At 42.7% G+C, this 27,500-nt stretch overlaps 2 protein-coding genes and 1 long non-coding RNA gene across 4 annotated transcripts in view; 1 reads left to right on the top strand and 2 right to left on the bottom strand.

Moving 5' to 3' along the window:
- The window catches only part of LOC135110353 (runt-related transcription factor 3-like), a 38,667-nt gene extending 27,880 nt beyond the window's left edge, over positions 1–10,787 (top strand). The window contains 2 exon segments of the mRNA XM_064022606.1: positions 5,667–5,767; positions 10,480–10,787. Of these exon segments, the coding sequence (XP_063878676.1) occupies positions 5,667–5,767; positions 10,480–10,488 (110 nt within the window). The 3' untranslated portion in view covers positions 10,489–10,787.
- The window catches only part of LOC135110354 (uncharacterized), a 36,968-nt gene extending 20,788 nt beyond the window's left edge, over positions 1–16,180 (bottom strand). For both annotated transcript variants that reach the window (XR_010273212.1, XR_010273211.1), the window contains exon 1: positions 15,079–16,180. This is a non-coding gene — a long non-coding RNA (uncharacterized LOC135110354). The remainder of the gene's footprint in view (positions 1–15,078) is intronic.
- Positions 16,181–16,287: 107 nt separating this feature from the next.
- Positions 16,288–27,500, bottom strand: part of LOC135110352 (beta-alanine transporter-like) — a 14,482-nt gene continuing 3,269 nt past the window's right edge. The window contains exons 2-11 of the mRNA XM_064022605.1: positions 23,193–23,444; positions 22,554–22,715; positions 21,322–21,425; positions 20,444–20,598; positions 19,963–20,131; positions 19,136–19,387; positions 18,426–18,637; positions 17,707–17,888; positions 17,357–17,517; positions 16,288–16,600 (exon numbers count right to left, since the gene is read on the bottom strand). Of these exons, the coding sequence (XP_063878675.1) occupies positions 16,546–16,600; positions 17,357–17,517; positions 17,707–17,888; positions 18,426–18,637; positions 19,136–19,387; positions 19,963–20,131; positions 20,444–20,598; positions 21,322–21,425; positions 22,554–22,715; positions 23,193–23,402 (1,662 nt within the window). The 5' untranslated portion in view covers positions 23,403–23,444 and the 3' untranslated portion in view covers positions 16,288–16,545. The remainder of the gene's footprint in view (positions 16,601–17,356; positions 17,518–17,706; positions 17,889–18,425; positions 18,638–19,135; positions 19,388–19,962; positions 20,132–20,443; positions 20,599–21,321; positions 21,426–22,553; positions 22,716–23,192; positions 23,445–27,500) is intronic.

Raw genomic sequence — 27,500 nt, 5'->3', positions numbered from 1 at the left:
CTCTCTCTCTCTCTCTCTCTCTCTCTCTCTCTCTCTCTCTCTCTCTCTCTCTCTCGTGAAATTATCTTTCGTATTAAATTATAATTGTATTTGTTTTTCTGATGTTTATATTTTCTTTTGTTTTCTTTTGTGTACCTCTCACCTTCTTTGTTTACTTTATCTATTCCATTATTTATTATTTCCTGTGTCTTCTTATTTAGTTCTATTTGTTTTTTTTTTCATTTTATTATTTGACACTTTGCATATCCAAGTGTCTTTTTCTATTTTTCTCGTCGTTTAGTATTTCTGTTGTTTTTTTTTCTCTATTTCGATCGATAAACACGAAAAAAGTAGTCGTGTGTGTGTGTGTGTGTGTGTGTGTGTGTGTGTGTGTGTGTGTGTGTGTGCAACCCTGTGCGTGTGTGATTCCCTTGTTTCGAGGTTAAGCTAAATCTCACTTTGCTCTTTTATTCTCTCTCTCTCTCTCTCTCTCTCTCTCTCTCTCTCTCTCTCTCTCTCTCTCTTTTTTTTTTTTTTTTTTTTTTATTTATACAAATCTACATGATATGTGTTTACAGAGTTGCTGTACATATACTTTACATATTTCATACAACAATTTAGGCTAAAGAAGTCATTGTTAATGCCTTCTATCTGAAAGCCTCTCTCTGTTTGTCTGTTACAACCACACATTCACTGCAGTCTTGAACTGCTGCCTGGTCCAGCCCTCAACACTTGGCTGCACGGTAACAAACTCGTTCCACCAGCCAATGTATGTGTTCAGAAACTGTCTTTGATGGTGCCACGTTCTGCACCTGGGCTGGTGCAGCTCCCCAGGGCCACGTGTGACAGCTCTGGTGGTGACTTCGGCATGTCGGGCAGGCTGCCGGAGAGCCTGTAGGTGCGGCACCCGTTGCTGTTGCACTCTCTCTCTCTCTCTCTCTCTCTCTCTCTCTCTCTCTCTCTCTCTCACCTACACCTTACGTACGTGTCTTCTTCGTGACCTACACCCATTTTAAAACCAATTTCCCTTCCTTCCCTCTCAGCATTTTCCTTCCTTCTTTCTTTCCTTTCTCCATAGCTTCCTTCTTTATCTGTTTATCCCTCGCGTTGTAAACTCTGTCCTTCCATCCTTTGCTGTTCCGTTGCTGTTGCACTCTCTCTCTCTCTCTCTCTCTCTCTCTCTCTCTCTCTCTCTCTCACCTACACCTTACGTACGTGTCTTCTTCGTGACCTACACCCATTTTAAAACCAATTTCCCTTCCTTCCCTCTCAGCATTTTCCTTCCTTCTTTCTTTCCTTTCTCCATAGCTTCCTTCTTTATCTGTTTATCCCTCGCGTTGTAAACTCTGTCCTTCCATCCTTTGTTCCTTATCCTAGTTATTCTATCTTTCCTTTATTTCATTCTTTCATTCGTTTTTTTTTCTTCTTTCCTTCCATTCCTTAAGATTTTCATCCTCCATCTCTTGTCATAGTTTCTCCTCTCTTTCCTTCCTTCATTCCTTCCTTTCTTTGTGTATTTTCTTCTTTTCTTGCCTTTCTTCACACTTTCCTCTCTCACCATTTGTTCCTCTCTGGCTTACTCTTCCCTTTTCTCCTTCATTTATTTATTCTTTTTTTCTCCTCTCCTCCTTTTCCTCGCCTCTTTAACATTCCCTCCTTCACACATTATTTTCTCTCTCAAGTCATTTTTCGCGTGCAGTCTTTCATTATTTATCAATTAATTCTTCCTCGTCTTCCTGGTCCATGCTTTTGTTTTGTTTTTTGTTTTCCTTCTTTCAACCACTTTGCGACTTCCCTTGTCCTTTCATCTCTCAGTTTCATTCTCCTTCACTTTAATATTTCCTTCAAGGTCTTTTTTTTTTTTTCCCTTTAAATCCCGAAATTCCTTTTATGTGAATTTAAAACGTGCATTCTTCTTGTTTCCTTCCTTGTTTCCTTCCTTCCTTCCTTTACCGTCATCAGCTCTTTATTTCCCATTTTCCTCCTTCCTACTTTGCTACATCCTGATTACTTCTCACTTCCATCGCTGCTTCATTTTTTTGTTATTCCCTTCATCTATTTCCATCCTTTCTTCCATTACCTTATTCAGCCTTTCATCTTCCCTTTCCTCCTCTCATTCCAACCCTTCTCTCCCTCCCTCACTGTAACCACTCTTCTCGGATCGCTCTCTCTCTCTCTCTCTCTCTCTCCTTCTCCTTATCTCCTCTCTCTAACTCGCCACCTCCACTCTCCACCTCATCTCTTTCTTAACCACCTATCTTTCCTTCCTTACATTATTATCCCTCTATTTTTATTCTCGACTTCCTTTTTCCATTGTCCTTATTAGCTTTAAATTATTCATCAGTCTATTGATTCGTCTGTAAATGGTTAAGAAATGTACTTTTTTCTCTTGTTCCCTACATATATTTTACTTGTATATTGGCAAGAAAGTACTAAAGCTTTTGTAGATGGGATAATTATTTTCAGTATACTCGTATGTGATCATTTGGTATAATCCTGTATATTTTTCTTAGTATCCTTCCTTATTTCTAACTTTCCCCTTCACTAACCCATCCTTATCTATGATCTACCTTTTCTTTCTCTTTCTTCTTACCTTCTCTTCTTACTTTTTCTTCTGTTCCTCCCTCCATTCATCATCCTTCTTACAGCAAGTTTTCTTCCTTATTCCTGTTTCCTTCACTGACCTTCGCCTTTACTAAACATCCACACCTGTTAATCTTTTCCCATCCTACACCCCACCACCTTTCCTGGCATCATCTTTCATCCTACACCTGTACACCTACCACACCTGATTCTAGCCCATACTGTAAAACACTTCTTCGCCGCACTTCACTTCTTTCAAAAGGCTGTAGTTGAACTTTCACGAGTTTTTAAAGATGTTTTACGGTGCTAGTACAAATTAACAAGACTTCTATGTTATTAATTGGAGAAACACTTTTGAGAACCTGGCTTATCATCTCTGTGGCCTTTGAAAACAGTCAGAGTGAATGAGCAAAGCGTTTCTGAATACGAGGTTCCTCTTCCTCTATCTTTCCCATTCTCTCACCTTCCATACATACATCCCTATTCCTCCTTCCCTTCCTTCCCTTTCCCTTCCAATACCTTCTTCCCCCTCCTTCCTTCCCCCAACCCGCGCTTCACGTCTACCTGTAATCAAGTCCAGTATCAATATAATACCAGAGGCGGGAGCTGTAACCTTGGGGCACACCGCTGCTCGCCTCGAGGGTTACTCATTAAGTGATAAACTGAGGACACACCTGTTTGTTTTGGTGCAAGGCGACTCACGGAAGGTAGAGAGAAGAGGTGTGTGTGTGTGTGTGTGTGTGTGTGTGTGTGTGAGTGGGGTGGTCTTAACTCTAATCTAAACGAGGCGGTGGGGAGGAAGGGGAAGAAAACTGCGTGAGGAGGAGAAAAAAGAGATGGGGTTCAATTGTCTTGATTTTAGTGGGGAGAGAAAGAGGATGGGGAAGAAAAACTGGGTGTCTGGGAGGAGGGGGAAGTGGGGAGGTGTTTGTCTTGATTCCTTTAGAGGAGGAAGGGGAGGAGAAGGGGAAGGAAATGAAGAGGAAGAGGGAAAAGGGGAAAAAACTCAATACGTGGTGTTTATGTGTTGTAAAGTTGTGTGTGTGTGTGTGTGTGTGTGTGTGTGTGTGTGTGTGTGTGTGTGTGTGTGTGTGTGTGTGTGTGTGTGTGTGTGTAGTAGTAGTAGTAGTAAAAGTAGTAGCAACATTGAAGGTGGTAGAGGAAGCAGTGGTAAAAGTAGCAGTAGCTGTGGAGGTGGTAGTAATAATGTTGGTGTGTGTGTGTGTGTGTGTGTGTGTGTGTGTGTGTGTGTGTGTGTGTGTGTGTGTGTGTGTGTGTGTGTGTGTGTGTAGCAGTGGGTTGGATAAGCTTTAATGGTGGTAATGGTGGCGATTGAGGTGTGTGTAGTGGAATCAGATTGTGGTGGTTACGCGTAATGAAGGATTGTTTGGCAGGCGAGGCAATGGGGTGATGGTGGTGATGGTAGTAGTAGTAGTAGTAGTAGTAGTAGTAGTAGTAGTAGTAGTAGTAGTAGTAGTAGTAGTAGTAGTAGTAGTATGATACAGAAGGAAAGAAAAGAAAAGGAAAGGAAAGGAGAAGAGAGTAAGAGGACGAGGAGAAGGAAGAGGATAACAACTGGAGGAAAACAGGAAACTGATATCGAGAGAGAGAGAGAGAGAGAGAGAGAGAGAGAGAGAGAGAGAGAGAGAGAGAGAGAGAGATAGAGAAGCATAAAACAAATAAAACACCAATCACGATAACCACCTCTCTCTCTCTCTCTCTCTCTCTCTCTCTCTCTCTCTCTCTCTCTCTCTCTCTCTCTCTCTCTCTCTCTCCGTCACTACCTGCCAGCGCGGTCTTAATCAGGTGCTAATTACGGTGGCGGGCCCATCACAGGTAGGCGGGGACAGGTGTAACGCGGCAGGTGAGGGAGAGGGGAGGGTGTGGAGGAAGAGAAGAAGGGGGAGGAGGAGGAGGGAGGAAAAAAAGGAGGAAGAAACACGGTTGGAAGAGGAAGAGGAGGATGGCGAGGAGGAGAAAAATAAGAAAACAAGGAAAGAACAAGAACAAGATAATGATGAAGGAAAAAAAGAAGGAAGAGACAAATAAGAGAATGGCAATAAATGATAAAAGAGCAATTAAAAGAAGAAAATAAGGACGAGGATTGAAAGACACGTGAAGAATAAAAGAGGAGAAACCATCTAAGTAACAAGGAATAAAAGAAAAGCGAAAAGGAAGGAGGAGGAAGACGATGGGGAAAAAAAGGAAAGGAAGAGAGATGGAGAGAAAAAAGTCAAAGAAAAGAGATGAAAAGGGAACAGAATAAAATAGAAAAGGAAAAGATAAAGAAAATGGGGAAGAAAAGGGGAAGAAAATAGAGATTCTCCTGCCACATAGATAAGATGGAAGGAAGAGACGAACCTAACGAAGGGGAAATGAAGGGGAAGGGGGAAGGGAAAGGAAGAGAAAGGGAAGAGAGAGAGAACGGAGATCAACCTGTCACGTGGTGGTAATGGGAAGAAGTAATGGTTTTATACGTCTTCGTGTGTTCTTAATGGGAGGGTTAAATGGGTGGTGGTGTGTGATGAGGCAGGCCGGGATGTGGTGGTGGGGAAGGGGGTGATGGGAAGGGAAAGGGGAAGGAGAAAAGAGAAGGAAGAGGAAAGGATTCATGGGATGGGAAGGGGGAAGGAAAAAGGGATGGAAAAGGAGTGATAGAAGGGGGGTGGGTGGAAAGGGGAAAGGAAAAGGAAGAAAGGGTTAGTTGGGAGACTGTCTTATTTTGTTTATTAATGCAATTGCTCATCTATTTATATATTTATTCATTCCATTTATTCACTTAGCATTTTACTTGTTTAATTATTAGTGATCAGTAACAACAATAATAATAATAATAATAATAATAATAATAATAATAATGACAATGAAGATTTTAATTATGGTAAAGAAGCATATTAATTTCAAGTGTTGTAATAATGAACATTTTAATGATACTGATGATAATTATCAAAACGAATAACAATAACGGTGATAGGAATAATTATATAAGAATAAAAATGCAAAGAATTATGATAATAGTGACAATAATGACAAATATGCTAACAGTGATGATAATAATGGTAGTGGTTGTGGTGATGCAATGCTAATGGTGATTGTGATGGCAGGGTGCGGCGGGTTCCCGTGGATGGGGCGCCCCTTCCTGCCCCCCTCGACCCCCTCAGAGCCGCCGACCCCCTCAGCGCCTCCCTCGCCTTCAAGTACAATGGTAAGCCACACTCACTCACTCACTCTCACACACACACACACACACACACACCAAACCACACATACATGCAAACAAACACCAAACCACACACAAACACACTGGTTGACAAACTAAATGAGAGAGAGAGAGAGAGAGAGAGAGAGAGAGAGAGAGAGAGAGAGAGAGAGAGAGAGAGAGAGAGAGAGAGAGAGAGAGAGAGAGAGAGAAAACACACACACACACACACATTCGTGACAGCGGGCATGAACGAGGAGTAAGTTCGTGTACATATGTGTGTATGTATACGAGTTCACCGTTTATGTGTGTGTGTGTGTGTGTGTGTGTGTGTGTGTGTGTGTGCGGCACCACGCCCACGGGGGGATAACTTTTCACTTAGGCACACACGGGGAGGAGGTAAGTACAGTGCGGGGCCGCGGCCGCCCTCTTGTGGCCTCAGGAATTTACGACCACCACCCCTCGTCACGAACACCGCCCCCCTTCCCTCCCCTACCATCCCCTACCCTCCCCTTCCCTTCCCTACTCTTCCTCTCTGTTACTCCTACCTTCCCCTCCATCCCTCTACACTGACTTCTTCCCACTTCCCTTCCTTACTCTTTTCTCTTCTACTTTCCCCTTCCTTACTCTTGACTCCTTCACCCTACCCTCCCCTATCCTCCCTTTCCCTCCCCTCTTTTTCCTCTGTTACTCTTACCTTCCCCTTCCCTACATTGACTTATTCCCCCTTCCTTCCCCCAACTCTTCCTCTCTTTTACTTTCCCCTTCCCTACACTCCCTTGTTCTTCCTTTCCTTTCCTTTATTCTCTCTCTTTCCCTTCTTACTTTTCTTTTCCTCCATATCTATTTACCCTTCCTCCTCTTCCTTCCTCTACCTTACGTTTCCTTCCTTTCTACCTTCCCCTTCATCCCTCCCTACATTGACTTACTTCCCCCCTCCTCCCCTTCCCTTCTCCTCCCCTTCCTTTTCTCCGCTCTTCTCCTTTTTCCTCCGTCTTTCAAATCTTTTCTATCGTTTCATTTTTTTTTTTTCATTTCAGAATATTTATCAACTTCTTTATTCTTTATTTTATTTTATCATTATCTTGTCTTTTACTTCGTGTCTTGTTAGTCTCTCTCTCTCTCTCTCTCTCTCTCTCTCTCTCTCTCTCTCTCTCTCTCTCTCTCTCTCTCTCTCTCTCTCTCTCTCTCTCTCTCTCTCTCTCATCTCATCCTTTGCTTCCTCTTCCCTTTTTTTTTCCATCGTCCTCTCTTCCTTCGCTTCCTCTGTTTCCCTCCCTCACACATTGTTATTATGGTTTGGTTTTCCCTTCCAAGCTTAGATTTTCGTTATTTCCAAGTATAATTTACATATATTTTGCAATAATTTTCTCTCTTCCGGTACACAGCTTTCCTCCGTACTCCCAGCAGCGTCTCTCTCTCTCTCTCTCTCTCTCTCTCTCTCTCTCTCTCTCTGATCCTTTATTGTATTCCCCCCCTTTTTTTTTTTTACTTTTTTTTTACATCTACTTTTCCCCCCATCCTTTAACGACTTGTATCCGTTTGTGGCTATGCTGTGATGAGCCGCCACCAGCCAACGCAGCACAATTCCCTGGCCCTTTAGACCCTCGCTAGCTACTGTGGTCGGCAGGCTCCTGTTCTTGATTCACTGTAATATCTTTTCCTTACGTTGTTTTCCCTAGAGTAAGGGTTGACGCCATGTACGAGTCTCCTCCAGTTGTTTCTGTCCCTTGCATCTTCTGTGACTCCCATCCTTTGTAGTTCTAACGCAGGTTGTAACGCAGTTTCATTCTCTGTCTTCCCCTTTCATCTTCTTCCCTCAGTTGGTTTTATCGAGGCTCTTTTAATTGGTGTCTGGTCTTCTCTTCTTACTACGTGACCGAATTGTCTCATTTACTGTGGTATGTGGTAAGTTCAGAGCACTAATTTCATTGTGTAGAATCTTTACTACAACCTACAAGACATGGAACAGTTAATGCCACTGAAATTACTGTATACAATCTTTTGAAAAGCCTAGAAGATACAAGCAAAACAGTATTGAGAGCACCATGCAGAATCTCTACAAAATCTTGCAAGAAAGAATAGATTTTTTTTTTTTTTTTTGCAGTATATAATAAGTGAAATATTTAGAGACGTCCGTTTTTTTTTTTTTTTTATTCATTCTACTCGTCCTTAAATTATCGCTATCTCTGATTTCTCCTTCACTTTTCTCCATTATTCTTCCTCCTTCGTTCACATCCTTTTCTTAGTACTAATCTACTTATTCCTTCATTCATTCCACTTACTTCTCCACCTCTCTGTTTTCCATTCTTTACCTCCACTCTTCATCTCCCATCTCGCCTTGCTTATAGTTCAATCATGTTGTTTATATTTCCTACTTCTCAATTCCTTCAGTCCTTTATTCTTCTTTCTACACAACCTTTCCTTCATTCTCTCTCCCCCCCTTAATTCCTTCAGCTTCTTTTCTTCCCTCGGCACAATATTTCCTTCACCTTCTCTCTCCAATTCCTTCAGCCTTCTATTCTTCTCTCTTCATCACATTTTCTCTCCCTCTTCCTTCCCTTAATTCCCTTAAAACATTCCTACCTGCGCCAATTTCAATACAAACTAGCCACTGCACTGAGCTAAGCCGAAGGTATATGGGTGAAAGAGATTGAAAACAGCAAAGGTGATTGTATTGGTGGTGGTGGTGGTGGTACTGGTGATGGCTGAGAAAAATCATATTGTAGAGACCGTGATGGTGGTAGTGGTGGTGATTAGGGAGAGGGAGAATACTGCGTTGATGATGGTGGTGGTGATGGTGACTGTGGTAGTAGTGGTGGTGTAAGTGGTGGGAGAGGGTTGGTGGCAGTCGTGTTGACAATTGCGATAATGGTGGTGGTGGTGGTGGTGGTGGTGGTGGTGGTGGTGATAGTAGTGTAATAATATAATTGGTTGCAAGTATAAGTAAGTAGTAGCAGTAATAGCAGTAGTAGCAGTAGCAGTAATGGTGGTAGTAGTAGTAGTATAGTAGTAGTAGTAGTAATAGCAGCAGTAGTAGCAGCAGTAGTAGCAGCAGCAGTAGCAGCAGCAGCAGCAGTACAGGTAGAGGCAGGAATAGTAATGGGGAACAGCACTAGTAATGGGAACAGAAGAATGTCTTATGGTTCTGTATTTACGGAAGAATTTTTGTTAATGAAATTCCTGGAGGAGGAGGAGGAGGAGAGAAGAAAGAAGGAAACACGTAAAAAACAGTATACATACAATAATAATAGTAGTAGTAGTAATAATAATAATAATAATAATTACATAAGCTGAATACTCTCTCTCTCTCTCTCTCTCTCTCTCTCTCTCTCTCTCTCTCTCTCTCTCTCTCTCTCTCTCTTACACACACACACACACACACACACACACACACGTGCCCCCCCCCCTCTACGACCCCTCAACACGCAACACCCACATTTAAAACACTCCCGAGACTCGCTTTTTACCTGAGCTTAATAGACGCAAGCCGCACCAGCTGTTACCGCCACTACACCCCCCCTCCACCCCATAAACCCCCCCATAAACACCCTATAACACCCTGCCTTCCACACTCCACTGCTGCACACTACACCCTTCCTCCACACACACTCCACAACATCCTATTATTTTTTTTTTTCTCTCTCTTTTTTCTACTCCATTACCTTAGCTCACTCATCCCGCCACTAACTCAAGAATCCACACTCCAGTACTTCTCACTCCACTCGCGTCCACTTTTAAAATTTCCTCCACTTAGTACAGTGACTATTTCTTTACTGTTCCACCCTTCAAACGGCCTTTTAAATAACCCTTAGACACGTAGGGTAGAAAGAAGAGGAAGAGGACGAGGAGTGTTTGAAAATGGGTGGATTGAGAAGAGATGAAGAAGACATGAAGAGAAGAAAGGGGAGATGGGAAAAAATAAGTAAAGATACGGAGAATGGAAAGATCTGGAGACGAAAGGAAGAAATGATACGGAAAGAAGGAGACGAAAGGAAGAAATGATACGGAAAGAAAGAGAAGTGAAAAAAATGAAGGAAAAAGGGGAAAGCAAAGGAATGGGTGACGGGGAAGGGAAGGAAAGGGAAGTAATCAGAAAAAAATAAGAGAAGGGAGAAGGAAAGAAATGAAGAGAAGAGAGGTAAAATGAAAGGAAGGAGCAGGAAGGAAGGAAAGGAATACTAGGGAAAATAAAATGAAGTGAGGGGGAGGAAGAAAAGAAGATGAAGAGAGGGAAAACAAAAATAAGGGGAAGAAAACGGGAAGGGAGGAAAAAAGTAAGGGAAAAAAAGATGGAACAGTATATATAATGATGGGAGAACTTTTTTTTTTTTTTGTGTGTGTGTGTGTGTGTGCGTGTGTGGGAGAGTCACGGTAAGAATGTATTACTGAGGGTCTTGTTAGTGCTGACAAATGGGCGGGGCAGCGTGACCACACATGCCACCAACGCGCTCTATCATTACGCCCCGGGGACCCCTCGGCTAGACACCACCCCCACACACACCTCTTCCTTATGTCCACACCCCTTTGTTAGACCCTCCCTCTCACCCTTAACCCCACACCCCTCACCCTTACCTGTTCCCTCATACCCCTCACCTCCCCCCACCATCTTTAGTCTATCTTCCACCTTCTTACTTTTGTTCCTCCTCTTTCTCCTCCCTCCTCCTCCTCTTCCTCCTCTAGAATGTCTAATCCATCTTCCCCATTCTCCTCCCCAGCAGGAGTGATGGAAACAGCCTGGCCCGGTTACTCCCCAGCCTCCCCCTACCCTCCCCATTACCTCGGATCCTCCCTCCCCGCCTGCCCCGCAGCCGCCCACCACTCCCACCTCACGCCCACCCTACCGCCCACCTCGCAGCGGGGCGCCCCCACACAGGAGGCGGCGGCGGCGGCGGCGGCGGCGGCGGCGGCAGCGGCAGCAGCGTCTAGTAACCATCTAAGTTGTAAGTGAAGAATTTGAAAGTTAGTTTGTTAGTTGAAAAATAACGATTAAATTTAGTCTTTTGAGTTAAGTTAGGTTACGTTAGATTACGTTACGTAGTCAAATAATTGAAGAGTAACTCCAAGGCCTTCTAAACTTGGGTCAAAAAAAGACTTGCTACTTCATCGTCAACTTTGAGTCGAATAGTGCAAGTTTTGAGTCAAATTTCTTAAGTTTCCCTTTAAAAAATGTTCAGTCGGTGATGTTTTCTTTGATGGGCGTTACTAATTTAAAGGGCAGGCTGTGATCATCATCATTATCACTATTACCATTACTAACATAACGATTTTGTAGTGTAATAGAGAGAGAGAGAGAGAGAGAGAGAGAGAGAGAGAGAGAGAGAGAGAGAGAGAGAGAGAGAGAGAGAGAGAGAGAGAGAGAGAGAGAGAGAGAGAAAGTGATTTACGCAAGATAAAGCGAGACGATGCGTAATAACATGAAACGAAGCAGTAGTAGTGATAGCAGTGGTGCCTCGCTGGGTCTTTTTTTTTCGCTCATTTTGCCAGTGGCCAGTGTCCCTTACATAAAAAATAGAAATAGTAGTAGTAGTAGTAGTAGTAGTATATAGTGTTGGTGGTGTTAGTACGTAGTAGTGATGATAATGACGATGATGATGATGATGATGATGATAATAATAATAATAATAATAATAATTCCCACTCACCCCTCCCCCCCTACCGCAGTACTATCGGAGCAGCTGGGCGCCTCTGACCGCGTCCTCCCAATGCCCAAGGACTTCCTTGCGCCCGCCGCCGCCGCCTCCGTCGCTACCTCCCTCGGGATCCTAGGGGGCGGCGTGCTGGGTGGTGGGGCGGGGCTGCTGGGGGGCGGGGCCAGTGCGTCAGGCAGCCAGTCAGCGGGGGGCGGGGCTGGAGGAATACTGGGAGGGGGAGGAGGGAGGGAGGGGATGTACTTAGCCCCTCCCCTCCTCCCCGCCTCTCTCATCTACTCCTCCCTCTGCTCCGGACTGCCCCCCCACGCCACGCCTCCCGTCTCCACGCCCCCGCCGCCCACGCCCACACACAGAGGCACCTCCTCCTCCTCCTCCTCCACCTCCCTCCCGCCGCTAGGGGCGCTTGGGGGCCTCACATCCCTGGCGTCGCAGGCCCCCCACCGCCCCCCTGACCCTGTGTGGCGGCCATATTGACGCCTGCCGGTGGGTGTGGGTGAATGCCAGCTCCTGAGGAACGTGAGTGAACGCCCTAACCTCTTGAACGCTCCTGCCGGAAGGTTCAGCTGACCTCGGCGTGACCTCGGCTCCTTGTGACCTTGGTGCAGTGCCATAGTTTGTATTTTCTTTTTTTTTTTTGCAAGTCAGAGCCACTTGAATTATTATGCCATGTCCTAATTACAGGTGACGCCAGGTAAAAGCCATCGCCGTCACGTCACCAAGTCACCGCCACACACCTGGACAGGCAATTAGTGATGTTACCTGGTGCGTTCTTCGTGCGTCACTCCGTCACCCCTTCATTACAGGTGACGCCAGGTAAACCCCGTAACACCACTACGTGACCATCACACCTGGGAGACCAATTATTCAACCAGGTGCATCACTTTCACCTGTCCACGTGGTCTGCATCGAGCGGCTTTCGAACTGGTGACGTTTAACTTGGAACTTTACCAATGAGCCAGCTTCCTTATCTTAAGACCGGCGTTGTGTCCTGTCCTGGCGGCTCTGCGGTGTACACAATGCTGCGGTCGAAGCTAAAAGTTCAGGAGTCCAATCTGGCTAACGGCAATTCATCGGTGAGAGAAGCAGCGCTCTCTCTCTCTCGTAGCACCATTGTGATCTGACGTCCTAATTTTCTTTTCTTAACTGCCTTAGAAACACAAACTCAAGAGCCACAGAGATACTCATAAACGCACACGTGGAGGGAATTAAATACACATTGTAAACTCAAGAATATACACACTGGGTAAATGAAAAAATACTGCAGAAGAAGGAAACTGGAAAACGGACGACTTATCAATAATATGCAGACTATCTAACACGCCACATGATACCAGAACAATACGAACGTGAAAACCCAGAAAAAAAATGAAAAACGAAAGATTATAAGAAAATGAAAAAGGAAAATTAGTTTTTATAATTAGTATACAGACCATACAAGACGCCACCAAGGTATTGAAGGTGACGCAACAACTGCAGCAACTTAACAGTAGCCAAAGTAATTAAATCCAGAAAATAGGAAAAAAATTATCAACGTGAGAGGAAAAAAAGGAGGGTGAACAGTGTAAATTGACGGAAAGAAAAAAAAGAGTTTGGGGGAAACAAGTGAATATGAACTGTTGAACAAAAGCACGAGTGAAAGTGATTCATTCACGAAACCATGAAGCAATGAAACGATCAGAAAAATGAAACTAGGAACAATGAAACAATAAAACTAAAAACAAAACCAAAAAAATTATGAACAAAGGAACAATTAAATAATGAACGAAATAATAAAGCTAAGGAAATCGAAACAACGGACCCACGAACACCGAAACTATTATACAATGAAATTATGAACAGCGAGACCACGAAACAACAAACCACGAAGCAACGAACAATGAGTCAGTCTTATTGAAAAAGGACGAGGAGGAAGGAGAAAAAAATTATGTACCCTCTCAAGTAAAACAATCAAAGAAACAATGACTTAACAACTGAAAAATCTTAACTACAAGAGTGCAACAGTGCCTTTATTTATATATACGTGTATGCAACGAGTACTATTACTAATGTTTGTTTGTTTGTTCACTTGTTTTCCTATATGCATAGTCTGTGTGTGTGTGTGTGTGTGTGTGTGTGTGTGTGTGTGTGTGTGTGTGTGTGTGTGTGTGTGTGTGCTCGCTAATGTTAAGCAAGATGCATACATCAAAATGTCTATTGGAATACAACGTTATTTATAAAATCTACCTTTCTTTTATACTTTTCACCTAACAGTAGTAGTAGTAGTAGTAGTAGTAGTAGTAGTAGTGGTAGTAGTAGTAGTAGTAGTAGTAGTAGTGGTAGTAATAGTAAAAGTAGTGGTAGTAGTAGTAGTAGTGATGGTAGTGGTGATGGTAGTAGTAAGAGTATTAGTAAGAGTATTAGTAAGAGTAGTAGTAATAGTAAGAGTAGTAGTAATAGTTATAGTAAGAGTAGTAGGTATAGTAAGAGTAGCAGTAGTAGTAATAATAGTAGTATTCCATTAGTAATAGTAGTTGTGGCATTAGTAGCAAATATAGTAGTAGTAGTAGTAGTAATAGTAGTAGTAGTAGTAGTAGTAGCAGCAGCAGTAACGAAGAAAACAAGACCACCACCACCACACCACTACCACCACCACACCACCACCACCGTCTCAATGACACTCATCCATTACTACACCTGCGTGCTAAAGGTGCTTAGAAAAAACTAATTTGCCTTGCGACTGACTCGACTTAACTGACTGACTTGACAGCTTACTGACTGCCTGACTCACCGAGGAGAGAGAGAGAGAGAGAGAGAGAGAGAGAGAGAGAGAGAGAGAGAGAGAGAGAGAGAGAGAGAGAAATGCTAGGAATGTCCTGGTGAGATTTAAACATGCAAAAAATGATGATAATGATTATGACTGATGATAATTACAATAAAGACGACGATAGAGAAAAAACATTACAAACACGAACATTAATAAAAAGAACAAAAAATAAAATTAACACCAGTAACAAAAAAGATGACAAAAAAACAACACAGACAACGAAAACGAGGGAAACAAAACTACAATAAAGAGGAATAAGGAGAGAAAGACGGGGAGGAGGAGGAGGAAAGTAATTTGTCCCCATCCCAAATTACCTCCATCGTTGGGAACATTAGGGGCCAACTGAACCGACTAATTTGCATACGAATGACTTCTCCCCTCCCCCCCTCCTCTTCCCATCACCTCCCCACCCCATCACCTCATCTCCCCTTTCCCTTCCTCCCCTTCCGTATCGTGAGACTTTACCACTTGTCACGCCCTGTCCACACACACACACACACACACACACACACACCAGCACCACTATAATAATAATAATAATAATAATAATAATAATAATGATAATAATAATAATAATAATAATATTGGCAATGCAGCAGATCTTTTCAAGTAAATTAACTGGATATACTTCTGCAACACACACACACACACACACACCTGGTGACATGACTAATACCATTGCCGCCTCTGCTCTAATGACCTTGTTACCTGCCCTATTTTCTCACCGGCACCTGCATTGCATTTCTCTGTATTATTATTTTTTTTTTTACTTTCCTCGCGTAAACACACACACACACACACACACACCAGCGACATCACCACCATCACCACTTCAATACAGGTCACGTAGACAGGCTCACCTTACGTTTTCTTCCATCATCGCTCCCTCCGTGGCCTCCTCTCCTCCAGTTCACCATCATGCCACCATTGCGTTCGCAGAGGCAGGAATGGTGAGGAAGGGACGCAAGAGATATTTGACGATTAATCAAAAAAAGACTTGAACGTGAGGCACACGACACCCAACCCTCCTGGCTGCCTGGTGTCCGTGTAACTAAAAAACTGAATCAAGAAGCTCATAACTCGCCGACCATGAACCCTTATCCGAAGCTCCGATCCACCGACACGCTTTCTAGCTTCTTTCTTCTGATCGGCTCGCGCATTGATACATTAAGTAGTGCCCGGGATGCCTTGATCACGTGGCTTATATTTGTTAATCTTTCCTCTCAGTACCAAGCAATTATTTTTTTTCTATTGCCGACATAACAAAACTGTATTACCACGATGTTTTGTCGTAATGAAGGCATTAAAAATATATATTTCTAATTATTCGACGATTGTGTTCTTGTTTGCCTCTAGAAATGAAATAGTGAAAAGAAAAAATGGTGATATGAAATGTATGAAAACGAATAAATTAATAGCCATCAGATCTGAATGACAACCACAAAAACCTTGATCACGTGAGGTACTTTTACTTCGCACATATGGTTAACTGACGCTTCCTCCCCCTTCCCTCCCCCCCCCTCCTTCACATATTCGTCTGACTCTATTCATTGGTATACATATTTTATTCCTCTTTTCATTTTTCACAGTACTTCATTTGTTTCTTCCATCGTGTGCTACTGTATTTTTTTTTCTATACAGCTTTTGAAGTAAAGTCACTCCATACTTTAAAACTGACGGATTCTCTCTCTCTCTCTCTCTCTCTCTCTCTCTCTCTCTCTCGACAGTGTGGTGCAACCAGATTCCGAATACGAAGATTCCAACACACACACACACACACACACACAAGACAGGACGAAATATGAGCTTTAGCTCGTGCCCTGTGCAATACAACTAGGTAAATGCACACGAATGAATTAATACAATAGTCTTGAAATAACTGCATGATGTATCTTATATTATTCGCTCAATGTTTTTTTTCTTTCTTTTTTTATGGAACACTTAAGAATTGATAAATGGTATATATATATATATATATATATATATATATATATATATATATATATATATATATATATATATATATATATATATATATATATATATGAAAATAAATAAAAATGAACGAAGTAGATAATAATTATATTTAATCTGGTCCACACCTTTGGTTTTGTCAATACCTGTATGTCTAGGTAATTGTAATCTTATAAGTAACACACACACACACACACACACACACACACACACACACACACACACACACATACTTTTCCGTGTATTTTTTTTTTTTTTTTTTTTTTTGTGCTGGATGAGGTTAAAGAAGAGACAGAAGGAGGGAGTAAGAGGGGAAAGAGGAGATGATAAGAAAGGGGAGACGATAGGAAAGGCTACAGTGTCTCGTCACCTTGTTCCTCCTCCTTTTCTTCACCTTTTGATCTTGACCTGCAAAGAGAGAATTGTTTAATATTTTTCATATCCTTTTTCAAACAAACAATAGTTAAATATTTTTCTTTTCACGCACACAATAGTTAAATATTTTTTCCTTTCATATACACTAGTTTAATATTTCTTTCACACACACACACACACACACACACACACACACACACACACACACTACTTGAATATTTTTTCCCCTTTACACAAACACTACAGATTAATACTTTCTCTTTTTACACACACAAGAACAAAGAAACTAATATGCAGAATTTTTTTCTCTCACTCAGTCCAGTATATCAGTTGAGTGCATGACCAGAGGGAATGATATGTATGAACAATATACTGTACATAAATATAAGTGGAAAAATATGTTGTAAACTTGGTACTAAACAAATAGGACATCACAAACTGAACTCAATCACGTGGAAATACAAAAAGGTAAACACACACACACACACACACACACACACACACACACACACATACACACACAGAAGAAGCACTGAACCTTAAACTGAGATGGACATGATGACAATAAAAGCAAGAAACGCCCATAACTTTCAGCAAGACCCAAGCAGAGACACAGAAGCAATAGACCACTAGAAGTACACCAATCCCCTACAGACTACTACTACTGCAATACAAGTTAAACACAAACAGAACAAAGCAAATATAGAAACAAGAGACCACTAGGACCACTCTAACCCTACACACTACTACTACTACTACTACTACTACTACTACAAGGTAAACACGAACTTGCAGCACAATGGAGTGGCCTGCCTGGAGAACACCTCAGCCTGGCCCAGCGTCTGAGGGAGCACCATGCCCCCAGTCTCTGGCAGCAGCAGCGTGGCACCTCCGCCCAGCACTGAGAGCCCAGCAAACACCAGCAGTGGGGCCGTTCTCTTAAACTCACCCTGGAACACAAGTGATATAAGTGAATGTAAGTGGGTACAATTGGATAGGAGTGAATATAAGTGGATACAAGCACATCACTAGAAACAAACCAAAAAATAAACATCACAGCTTTCACTTCTAAACCCAAGCAGCGAGTAGTCTTAACACCTCAACACCACCACAAGAAGATCCTGACCCTTAGCACCCACCAGATACACCACCATGGGGGAGATGAATATTGCCACGCCCCCCAAGGTCTCCGAGAGGGCCACCCCCTGCCCCCTGACTTCCGTGGGGAATATCTCAGGGCCGTACTGCAGGGTGATGTAGTAGGCACCAGTGATGGAGGCGCGGCCCATCAGCGCCACCACCAGCACCACCCACTCCATGTCTGAGGGAGAGGTGCTTGTGAGGGGACAGGAACAGAACAGTGTGGACATGTTATTTTTTTTCAAACTTTGCTAACTTTTTTAACCTCCTTTCTGTTAGATTTTTGTTATGAGGCATAGGTAGTGTGAGATGGGATTATGTTACTCCTATTAAACTATGCCAGCACTTTTTTACATCTGTTGGTAATGTGTAGATCAAAAAGGGTTGTGTCAAGTCTTCTAGAAATGTTTATCACAAAAAAAACGTCAAATATGAATAGTGGTTAATGACTGTTTGTTTTAATGTGTGTGTGTGTATGAGTATTTACCTGTTTATATTTGTATAACATTGAATCGAACACATAAAAGTTGCATAGTATTCTAAAACCCAAGTGTCATAATATATATCTTTCTTTAAATTTTCTACATACATTATTTTTACACATCAGTTCCTCTGACAATGCATTCCTCTCATCTATTACTCTATTTTGAAAATTGTTTTTATGTACATCCTTGTGTGTGTGTGTGTGTGTGTGTGTCCACCAGTAGCCACATCTCACCTGCAGGTACAAGAGCATAGACGAAACCAGTAATTGCCGAGATGAGGAAGGCAGACGCGAGGGGCACGCGGCGGCCAAAACGATGGATGAGGAGCGGCACACACCAGGACGGCACCTCCACCACGGCCCCCAGCAGGTAGCTCATCAGCACACTGCTCCCCAGGTTGGCCGTGTTCTGGCAGTGGCCATAGAAACACATGCACGCCAGCATCCTGCAGAAGGAGCAGAAGGTGAGAGGAGGAACCAAGAGAGAAAGAAAGATTGTGAGGGAACAGAGAACAGAATTGATGCCTCCTTTACATCACCATCACCATAGAGACCTATCATGCCACACCACCACCACACCACCACACAACCACACCAGACAGCCACACTCTCACTATATTAACTCCATAATAACACCAATATTCACAGTCATTAATTTCAGCTTTTGTTTCTTAATGTTATTGGCAGTTTTTTTCTTTTCTAATACTGTAGTGGACAAATGGAAGTATGGTTAATTCAAATGGCCTACTTAGGATTTAAACATTTGTTAATATTTGATTTTTGTATCCACTTATATTTATAAAACAGCCACCACCTCCACACCCTACCAGTCCACCACACAACTGCACCATTAACACAAAAACTCACCAATCCCTCACCACCACACCACCACTGTTTCAAAATCATAATGTATCACACCACCACACCGCCACCCCAGCACTCACCACACCAGCAGCACCAGCAGAATATTACACCTCAGCCTTGGATATTGCACTGCCTGAAGAATGGAAACTCCACCACCTCCCTTCTTCTCGACCCCCTCCGCCTCTTCCTCCTCCCCAGTCTCTACCAGCAGTGCCGTCAGCCTCTCCCTCGACAGCTCCTGCTTGTTTACTTTCGCCACCTTGGACAGCTGGGTCCTGGCAGCCTCCACTCTTCCTTTAGTCAAAAGCCACGAGGCAGATTCTGGGAGCCATCTGAAGGGAGAAGAACTGAGTCATGTTTCCTGTTTGTTAGTTGGTTTGGTAGTTGTTGATTCAGTTGTTTATATTTGATAATTTTTTCTTTTATTGGGTACTATCTCGTGTCTGGAAAATGGAAGGAGAAAGAAAAGTGGTGCTTGCAGGTGTACATACTTGGAGGAAACATGAGTTTCTACAGGAAACAGGAATAACACCTGGAGGGGCAAAGAAAGGAACACTTGCTGGAGGCTGTTTGGAGGTAGTACAACTAATTAGCTAGAAGACAAAGAGACATGACAGTACTACTGAAAAAGAAAGGAGGACGAGAAACAGGAAGAGTTGTGTGTGGCTTTCTGTGAACAAATAATCAAAAATATAAATAAATAAATAAATAAAAACGGAGAGAACAAGGAACCTAGATAACACTGCTGAAAAGAAAAGGAGTAAGATAAAAAAAGAGGAAGAAGAGTAGCATGTAGCTTTCTGAGAGCAAATAATGAACCGTTACAAAATAAGATAGAATAAAACAATAGTAAAAGAAGGAAGAGATGGAGGAAGAGATGGAGGAGGAGGAGGAGGAGGAGACATACTTGAAGGCAAGGAGGAATGCCAGGGAGGGGAGAGCGGCAATGAGAGTGAGGTTTGTCCAGTCCCAGACGAGGTAGGCGATGGCAGGGGCGGCGATGGAGGCCAGCGTGTAGGTGACCATGATGGTGAAGAGGGGAACCACTCGGGCCTTCAGACCACAGTACTCGACCACTGAAGGGCAACAAATAAAAGAAAATCAAGATGCAATAGAGTTGATGATTGGTGAAGGCATGAGAGGAAGACAAGATACAAGAGTTAGTTATTATCTATCTGACGGTTTCTTAGTATTTTTAAGGGTAGCAGCAATCAATCAATCCCCCATCTTGAAGCTCAGGGTGGAATGTCAATTTTTCTAGCGTTTTTCTCTCTACTTTAAGTTTGTTTAGCTTTAAAGATAATTACATGGTTAGTTTTATATTAATACTTAATGGATAGATGAGGTAACTCTCTCTCTCTCTCTCTCTCTCTCTCTCTCTCTCTCACCCAACACGAAGGGCAGGTGGGTGACAGTGTGGTGAGACGAGCCCACCAGGAAGCGGAGAATGGAGAACAAGTAGAAGTCCTTAGCGAAGACTGACGCCAGACCCGCCACGCCATACACCAGCAGGCTGCCCGCGATGGCCACACGCCTCCCACGCCTGCACCACCACACGACGCGCGCACAGAACAAAGAAGGAAAGAAAGGAAAGGAAGAAAGAAAAGAAGGAAGTAAGGAAGGAAGAGAGAAAGAAGGAAAGAAAGGAATGAAGGACGGAAAAAACGCATACATAAACACAAAACAAACAAGGAAAGAAGGAAATAAAAGAAGAAAGAAGGAAGGAAATGTATGTAAGAAAGAAGGAAGGAAGGACGATAAGACGAAAATATTTATAGAAAGAGACAACACACACACACACACAAGAAAGAAAGAAAGAAAGAAAGAAAGGAAGAAAGAAAAAAAGGAGGGAAGGAAGGTAGAAAGAAAGAAGAAAAGAAAGAAAGAAGGAAGGAAGAAACAAACAAAGAAGCAAAGAAAGGAAGAAAGGAAGGAAGGGGAGGACAGAACTATATCAAAATTATCTGATAATTTAATGGAAGTAAGTATACATTAAGTTTTCAAGTATGTGTAAAAATAAAAAAAATAAAAAGATTACGCTACTTAATCTCTCTCTCTCTCTCTCTCTCTCTCTCTCTCTCTCTCTCTCTCTCTCTCTCTCTCTCTCTCTCTCTCTCTCTCTCATTATTCAAGGACAGGCTAAGGCTAAAAGACACTCACAGAAGGATTAAAGTAAATTAGGAAATAAAACAGTCTTAAGTAACTCTCTCTCTCTCTCTCTCTCTCTCTCTCTCTCTCTCTCTCTCTCTCTCTCTCTCTCTCTTACAGGTCCGAAGCGAGTCCCCACAGCCAGGAGCCGACAGTATTGCCAACCCAGAAGAGAGTCACCACCAGATAGTTTCGCCACGCCTCGTCGCACACCCAGTCGCGCTGCAGGGAAGGAGAGCGAAGGGTAACTAAACGGTCAGGGGGAGAAGGATGAAAGGTTGAATAGCTTACTTATACAGACACCCACAGCCATAATCATATGACAGGTGACTATTATTTGTCCTTGCGAAAGAACGAGAAGTAATTTTTTTTCTTTTTTTTTTTTTTTTGCTGCTTCGTCGTTTGAAAAATGAGAAACAAAAGACAAAGATGATGCATATATAGGTAGGGTGTACAGGTAAGATGTGAGAAATGAAGATACAGAGCAATCAACAGGTACAGGTGAGATGGGTACAGAGTGGGTGAGTGTTTGAAAAGGAAAATAGATGAGTGGTGTGGTAAGTTGACTGAGTTGAGTGACTGACTGAGAAAAATCCAAGTGCAACGGATAGAATGAATAAAAGATGGGTAAGTGAGTGAGAAGGAAAATAAATTAGTGATGTGGTGAATTGGCTGACTAAAATGACTGACTGAATAAATGACTAACTGACAGAGTGACTACCTGACTGACTTACTACCTTAACGAATAACTGCCTAATTTACTAACTTACTGACTGACTGGCTGAGAGAATTACAAAACTAAAATGCAAAATGATGGATTAGCAACACGGACAAGCAATGCGTAGACAACGGTACAGACAGACTCCACCATAGCAAACCCCATCACCAGGCACGGTGAGGGCGAAGGGAGGCGAAACGCTGCGATAACAAAGATAAGTGAAAGAAATTAGATATGCAGACTGACCCCCTTGATTGTATGAGAGAGAGAGAGAAAGAGAGAGAGAGAGAGAGTAATAATAGTAAAAGTAGTAGTAGTAGTAGTAGTAGTAGTAGTAGTAGTAGTAGTAGTAGTAGTAGTAGTAGGAGTAGTAGTAGTGGTGGTAGCAACTGTACTATCTAGGCGTGCATTCTACTACTACTACAACAACAACGACTACTACTACTACTACTACTACTACTATTACTACTACTACTACTACTACTGCTACTACTACTACTACTACTACTATTACTACTACTACTACTACTAATAATAATAATAATAATAATAATAATAATAATAAACCCTTAACCTTCCCTTTCCCCACCTCTTTTATTACCATCACCACCACCACCACTACCACCACCCACCTCAGACGTGAAGGTGGCGAAGAAGGTGCGGTAATCATAGTCCCAGCCGTTGTCGCAGGGCATGGAGGGCGCGCTGAGGGAGACCAGGGAGGAGGCATTGACGGGGAGGCTGTAGTTGGCTGGGAACTGGTGGCAGATGTACGGCTCTCGAACTGCTGACGTCTGTGGGAGTAGTAGTAGTAGTAGTAGTAGTAGTAGTAGTAGTAGTAGTAGTAGTACTAATAGTAGTAGTAGTAGTAGTAGTAGTAGTAGTAGTAGTAGTTTTGTTGTTGTTGTTGTTGTTGTGGTAGTGGTAGTAGTAGTAGTGGTTTTGTTGTTGTTGTTGTTGTTGTTGTTGTTGTTGTTGTTGTTGTGTGTAGTGGTGGTAGTAGCAGTAAGTGGTAGTATACAATTATAGAAAAAAATATGAATAATAATTCTGGTGAGGAGGAGGAGGAGGAGGAGGAGGAGGAGGAGGAGGAGGAAGAAAAGAAGAAAATACTAGAAGTATTTTCCACGTTTCATAAATAAACCACGCCATTAACTCCGTTACACAACACCCCCTCTCCTCTCTCTCTCTCTCTCTCTCTCTCTCTCTCTCTCTCTCTCTCTCTCTCTCTCTCTCTCTCTCTCTCTCTCTCTCTCTCTTCCAAGACTCACATAGGGCGTCGCCTCCAACAGCGCCTCCATCTGCGTGGCGTTCTCCACCACCTGCTGGCGGCATGTGTGGGGTGGCGCCGTCAGAATGAACAGCTGGAAGTAGTAGGTGAGGCCCACCACGCCCGTAGTGAGCGGGATGAGCAGGAAGCAGAGGACCCGCTGGTAGAGGCCGAAGGACCCGACCTCCTCCAACAGATCCTCGAAATGCATGGTGGTGGTGGTGGTGGTGGTGGTGATGCGTGTCTACCCACCCTGGAAATATAAACATCAGCATCAATACAAAGCTTCTTAATCAGCTTTGATGCAAATATTCTCTGCATTAATTTTTAGGGTAGGTTAGGTTTAGCCTTGAAATGCAACAGTAAACATTAACATCAATACGACACTTCTCTATCCACGTTCATACTTCTTCCGAGTTTTCCACCATCTGGCTACGACTACAGAGTCATTCTCATACTAAATTTATCTGTGCTGTATACCTCTCTCCTAACTCCTCTGACTATAAGAAATTCTTTGACTACTTAACTTCCAAAGTGGAGCACATTCTGAACCTCTTCCCTTTTGCAGAGATCTCCATTCTTGGAGACTTCAATGTTCACCACCAGCTTTGGCTTTCCTCTCCCTTCACTGACCATCCTGGTGAACTAGCCTACAACTTTGCTATCCTCCATGACCTAGAGCAATTGGTGCAACACCCTACTCGTATTCCTGACCGTCTTGGAGATACGCCCAACATTCTTGACCTTTTCCTGACCTCTAATCCTTCTGCTTATGCTGTCACCCTCTCTTCTCCGTTGGGCTCCTCCGATCACAATCTCATATCTTTATCTTGTCCTATCACTCCAATCCCTCCTCAGGATCCCCCTAAGCGAAGGTGCCTCTGGCGTTTTGCCTCTGCTAGTTGGAGGGACCTGAGGCGGTATTTTGCTGATTTTCCTTGGAATGACTACTGCTTCCGTGTCAGAGACCCGTCTTTGTGTGCTGAGCGCATAACAGAGGTGATAGTGTCTGGCATGGAGGCGTACATTCCTCACTCTTTTTCTCGTCCTAAACCTTCTAAACCTTGGTTTAACACAGCTTGTTCTCGTGCTATACATGATAGAGAGGTGGCCCACAAAAGGTACTTAAGCCTTCCTTCACCAGAATCTCATGCACTTTACATTTCTGCCCGGAAACGTGCCAAGTCTGTTCTCCAACTAGCCAAAAACTCCTTCATTAACAGAAAATGTCAAAACCTTTCAAGATCTAACTCCCCTCGTGATTTCTGGCATCTAGCCAAAAATATCTCCAATAACTTTGCTTCTTCTTCTTTCCCTCCTCTATTTCAACCAGATGGCACCACTGCTATCACATCTATTTCTAAAGCTGAACTCTTTGCTCAAACCTTTGCTAAAAACTCTACCTTGGACGATTCTGGGCTTGTTCCTCCCTCTCCTCCACCCTCTGACTACTTCATGCCTCGTATTAAAATTCTTCGTAATGATGTTTTCCATGCCCTCGCTGGCCTAAACCCTCAGAAGGCTTATGGACCTGATGGGGTCCCTCCTATTGTTCTCCGAAACTGTGCCTCCGTGCTTGCACCTTGCCTAGTCAAACTCTTTCAGCTCTGTCTGTCAACATCTACCTTTCCTTCTTGCTGGAAGTTTGCCTACATTCAACCTGTTCCTAAAAAGGGTGACCGCTCTAATCCCTCAAACTACCGTCCTATTGCTTTAATTTCCTGCTTATCTAAAGTTTTTGAATCTATCCTCAACAGGAAGATTCTTAAACATCTATCACTTCACAACCTTCTATCTGATCGCCAGTATGGGTTCCGTCAAGGCCGCTCTACTGGTGATCTTCTGGCTTTCCTTACTGAGTCTTGGTCATCCTCTTTTAGAGACTTTGGTGAAACTTTTGCTGTTGCCTTGGACATATCAAAAGCCTTTGATAGAGTCTGGCACAAAGCTTTGATTTCCAAACTACCCTCCTACGGTTTCTATCCTTCTCTCTGTAACTTCATCTCAAGTTTCCTTTCTGACCGTTCTATTGCTGCTGTGGTAGACGGTCACTGTTCTTCTCCTAAATCTATTAACAGTGGTGTTCCTCAGGGTTCTGTCCTGTCACCCACTCTCTTCTTATTATTCATTAATGATCTTCTAAACCAAACTTCTTGTCCTATCCACTCTTATGCTGATGATACCACCCTGCACTTTTCCACGTCTTTTCATAGACGTCCAACCCTTCAGGAGGTAAACATATCACGCAGGGAAGCCACAGAACGCCTGACTTCTGATCTTTCTAAAATTTCTGATTGGGGCAGAGCAAACTTGGTATTGTTCAATGCCTCAAAAACTCAATTCCTCCATCTATCAACTCGACACAATCTTCCAGACAACTGTCCCCTCTTCTTCAATGACACTCAACTGTCCCCCTCTTCTACACTGAACATCCTCGGTCTGTCCTTTACTTATAATCTGAACTGGAAACTTCACATCTCATCTCTAGCTAAAACAGCTTCTATGAAGTTAGGTGTTCTGAGACGTCTCCGCCAGTTTTTCTCACCCCCCCAGCTGCTAACTCTGTACAAGGGCCTTATCCGTCCATGTATGGAGTATGCTTCACATGTCTGGGGGGGTTCCACTCATACTGCTGTTCTAGACAGGGTGGAATCAAAAGCTTTTCGTCTCATCAACTCCTCTCCTCTAACTGACTGTCTTCAGCCTCTCTCTCACCGCCGCAATGTTGCATCTCTAGCTGTCTTCTACCGCTATTTTCATGCTAACTGCCTCTTCTGATCTTGCTAACTGCATGCCTCCCCTCCTTCCGCGGCCTCGCTGCACAAGACTTTCTTCTTTCTCTCACTCCTATTCTGTCCACCTCTCTAACGCAAGAGTTAACCAGTATTCTCAATCATTCATCCCTTTCTCTGGTAAACTCTGGAACTCCTTGCCTGCTTCTGTATTTCCACCTTCCTATGACTTGAATTCCTTCAAGAGGGAGGTTTCAAGACACTTATCCACCAATTTTTGACCACTGCTTTGACCCTTTTAGGGACTGGCATTTCAGTGGGCATTTTTTTTATTAGATTTTTGTTGCCCTTGGCCAGTATCCTTCCTACATAAAAAAAAAAAAAAAAAAAAAAAAAAATACGTCTGAAATTGCAGGACGACAGAAGACAGGAAAAATATAATCAACGACCCATTAACAGTAAATCACCAAACACGAACCAGAGATCATAAGAGAACGAAGAAAACCATTGAACACATAAAAAAAGATAAAAACTAATTAAAGACAATAGTTGTAAAACCAACGAACTCATACAATACATAAAAGAAATAAAACCAATTAATACATAAAAGGGAAAAAAAAAACAATCATTAAACAAAACAGAGGCCACCAGCCGGCACGAAACAAACACACGACCACAAACAAATACACAGACAACCTCTCGTCACCAACGCTCTCCCCTAGACTCCCCGCACTTTCTGTTTGCGTAAAAGAAGAGAGGAGACAGGTGGGAGCAACAATATGATTGCGATAACATGTACTCCCTTCCATTGTGCGCACGTGTGTTTAATATTCTCCAGCCATCATTCTTACAAGACACTCTGAGACTGACAAATATTCATGTAAAAAAATATATATCTACAAACAACACAAAAGCACGAACATTTTATTTATTTATTTTTTTTTTACACAAACTAACGTAATACCAACACAACTCTTACAAACCAACACTTTGGCGAACTTCCCCAGAAACTTCTACCAGTGTTAGGGTAGATTAGGCTCCTGTGGATAACTATACTGTGCAACTTGACAACCAGAAATTCTTCAAGTCTCTATTAAATACAATGAAGTCGAACACCACGCAGGCAAATCAGTAACAATAAACAAGAAAATGAAGAGAAAACACCGAGGAAAGATTCAGTTACGATGGAACAGCTAATATTAGGTAAGAAAATTATGAAAATGAAAGTGAGGAAAAGGAAAAATATGAAAGAAAAGTCAACAGATTTTAATTTGGTAGAGACATGACCGAGCATAAGATCTGTAAGGAATTCTCTCTCTCTCTCTCTCTCTCTCTCTCTCTCTCTCTCTCTCTCTCTCTCTCTCTCTCTCTCTCTCTCTCTCTCTCTCTCTCTCTCTCTCTATTGAAGTTTGCTGATGACACCAAAATTGCGAATTCTGTAGTCTCTAATGAACAAGTAACAGAAATGCAGAAAAATCTAGACAAATTGACTGAGTGGGGGCAAACCTGGCAGATGAATTTTAATGCAGATAAGTGCAAAAAGCTTCACATAGGGTATAGAAACGAGAAAGAAACGT

Source organism: Scylla paramamosain, chromosome 20 (assembly GCF_035594125.1).
Source record: "Scylla paramamosain isolate STU-SP2022 chromosome 20, ASM3559412v1, whole genome shotgun sequence".
NCBI lineage: Eukaryota > Metazoa > Arthropoda > Malacostraca > Decapoda > Portunidae > Scylla > Scylla paramamosain.
This window is presented reverse-complemented; position numbering and strand designations above follow the sequence as displayed.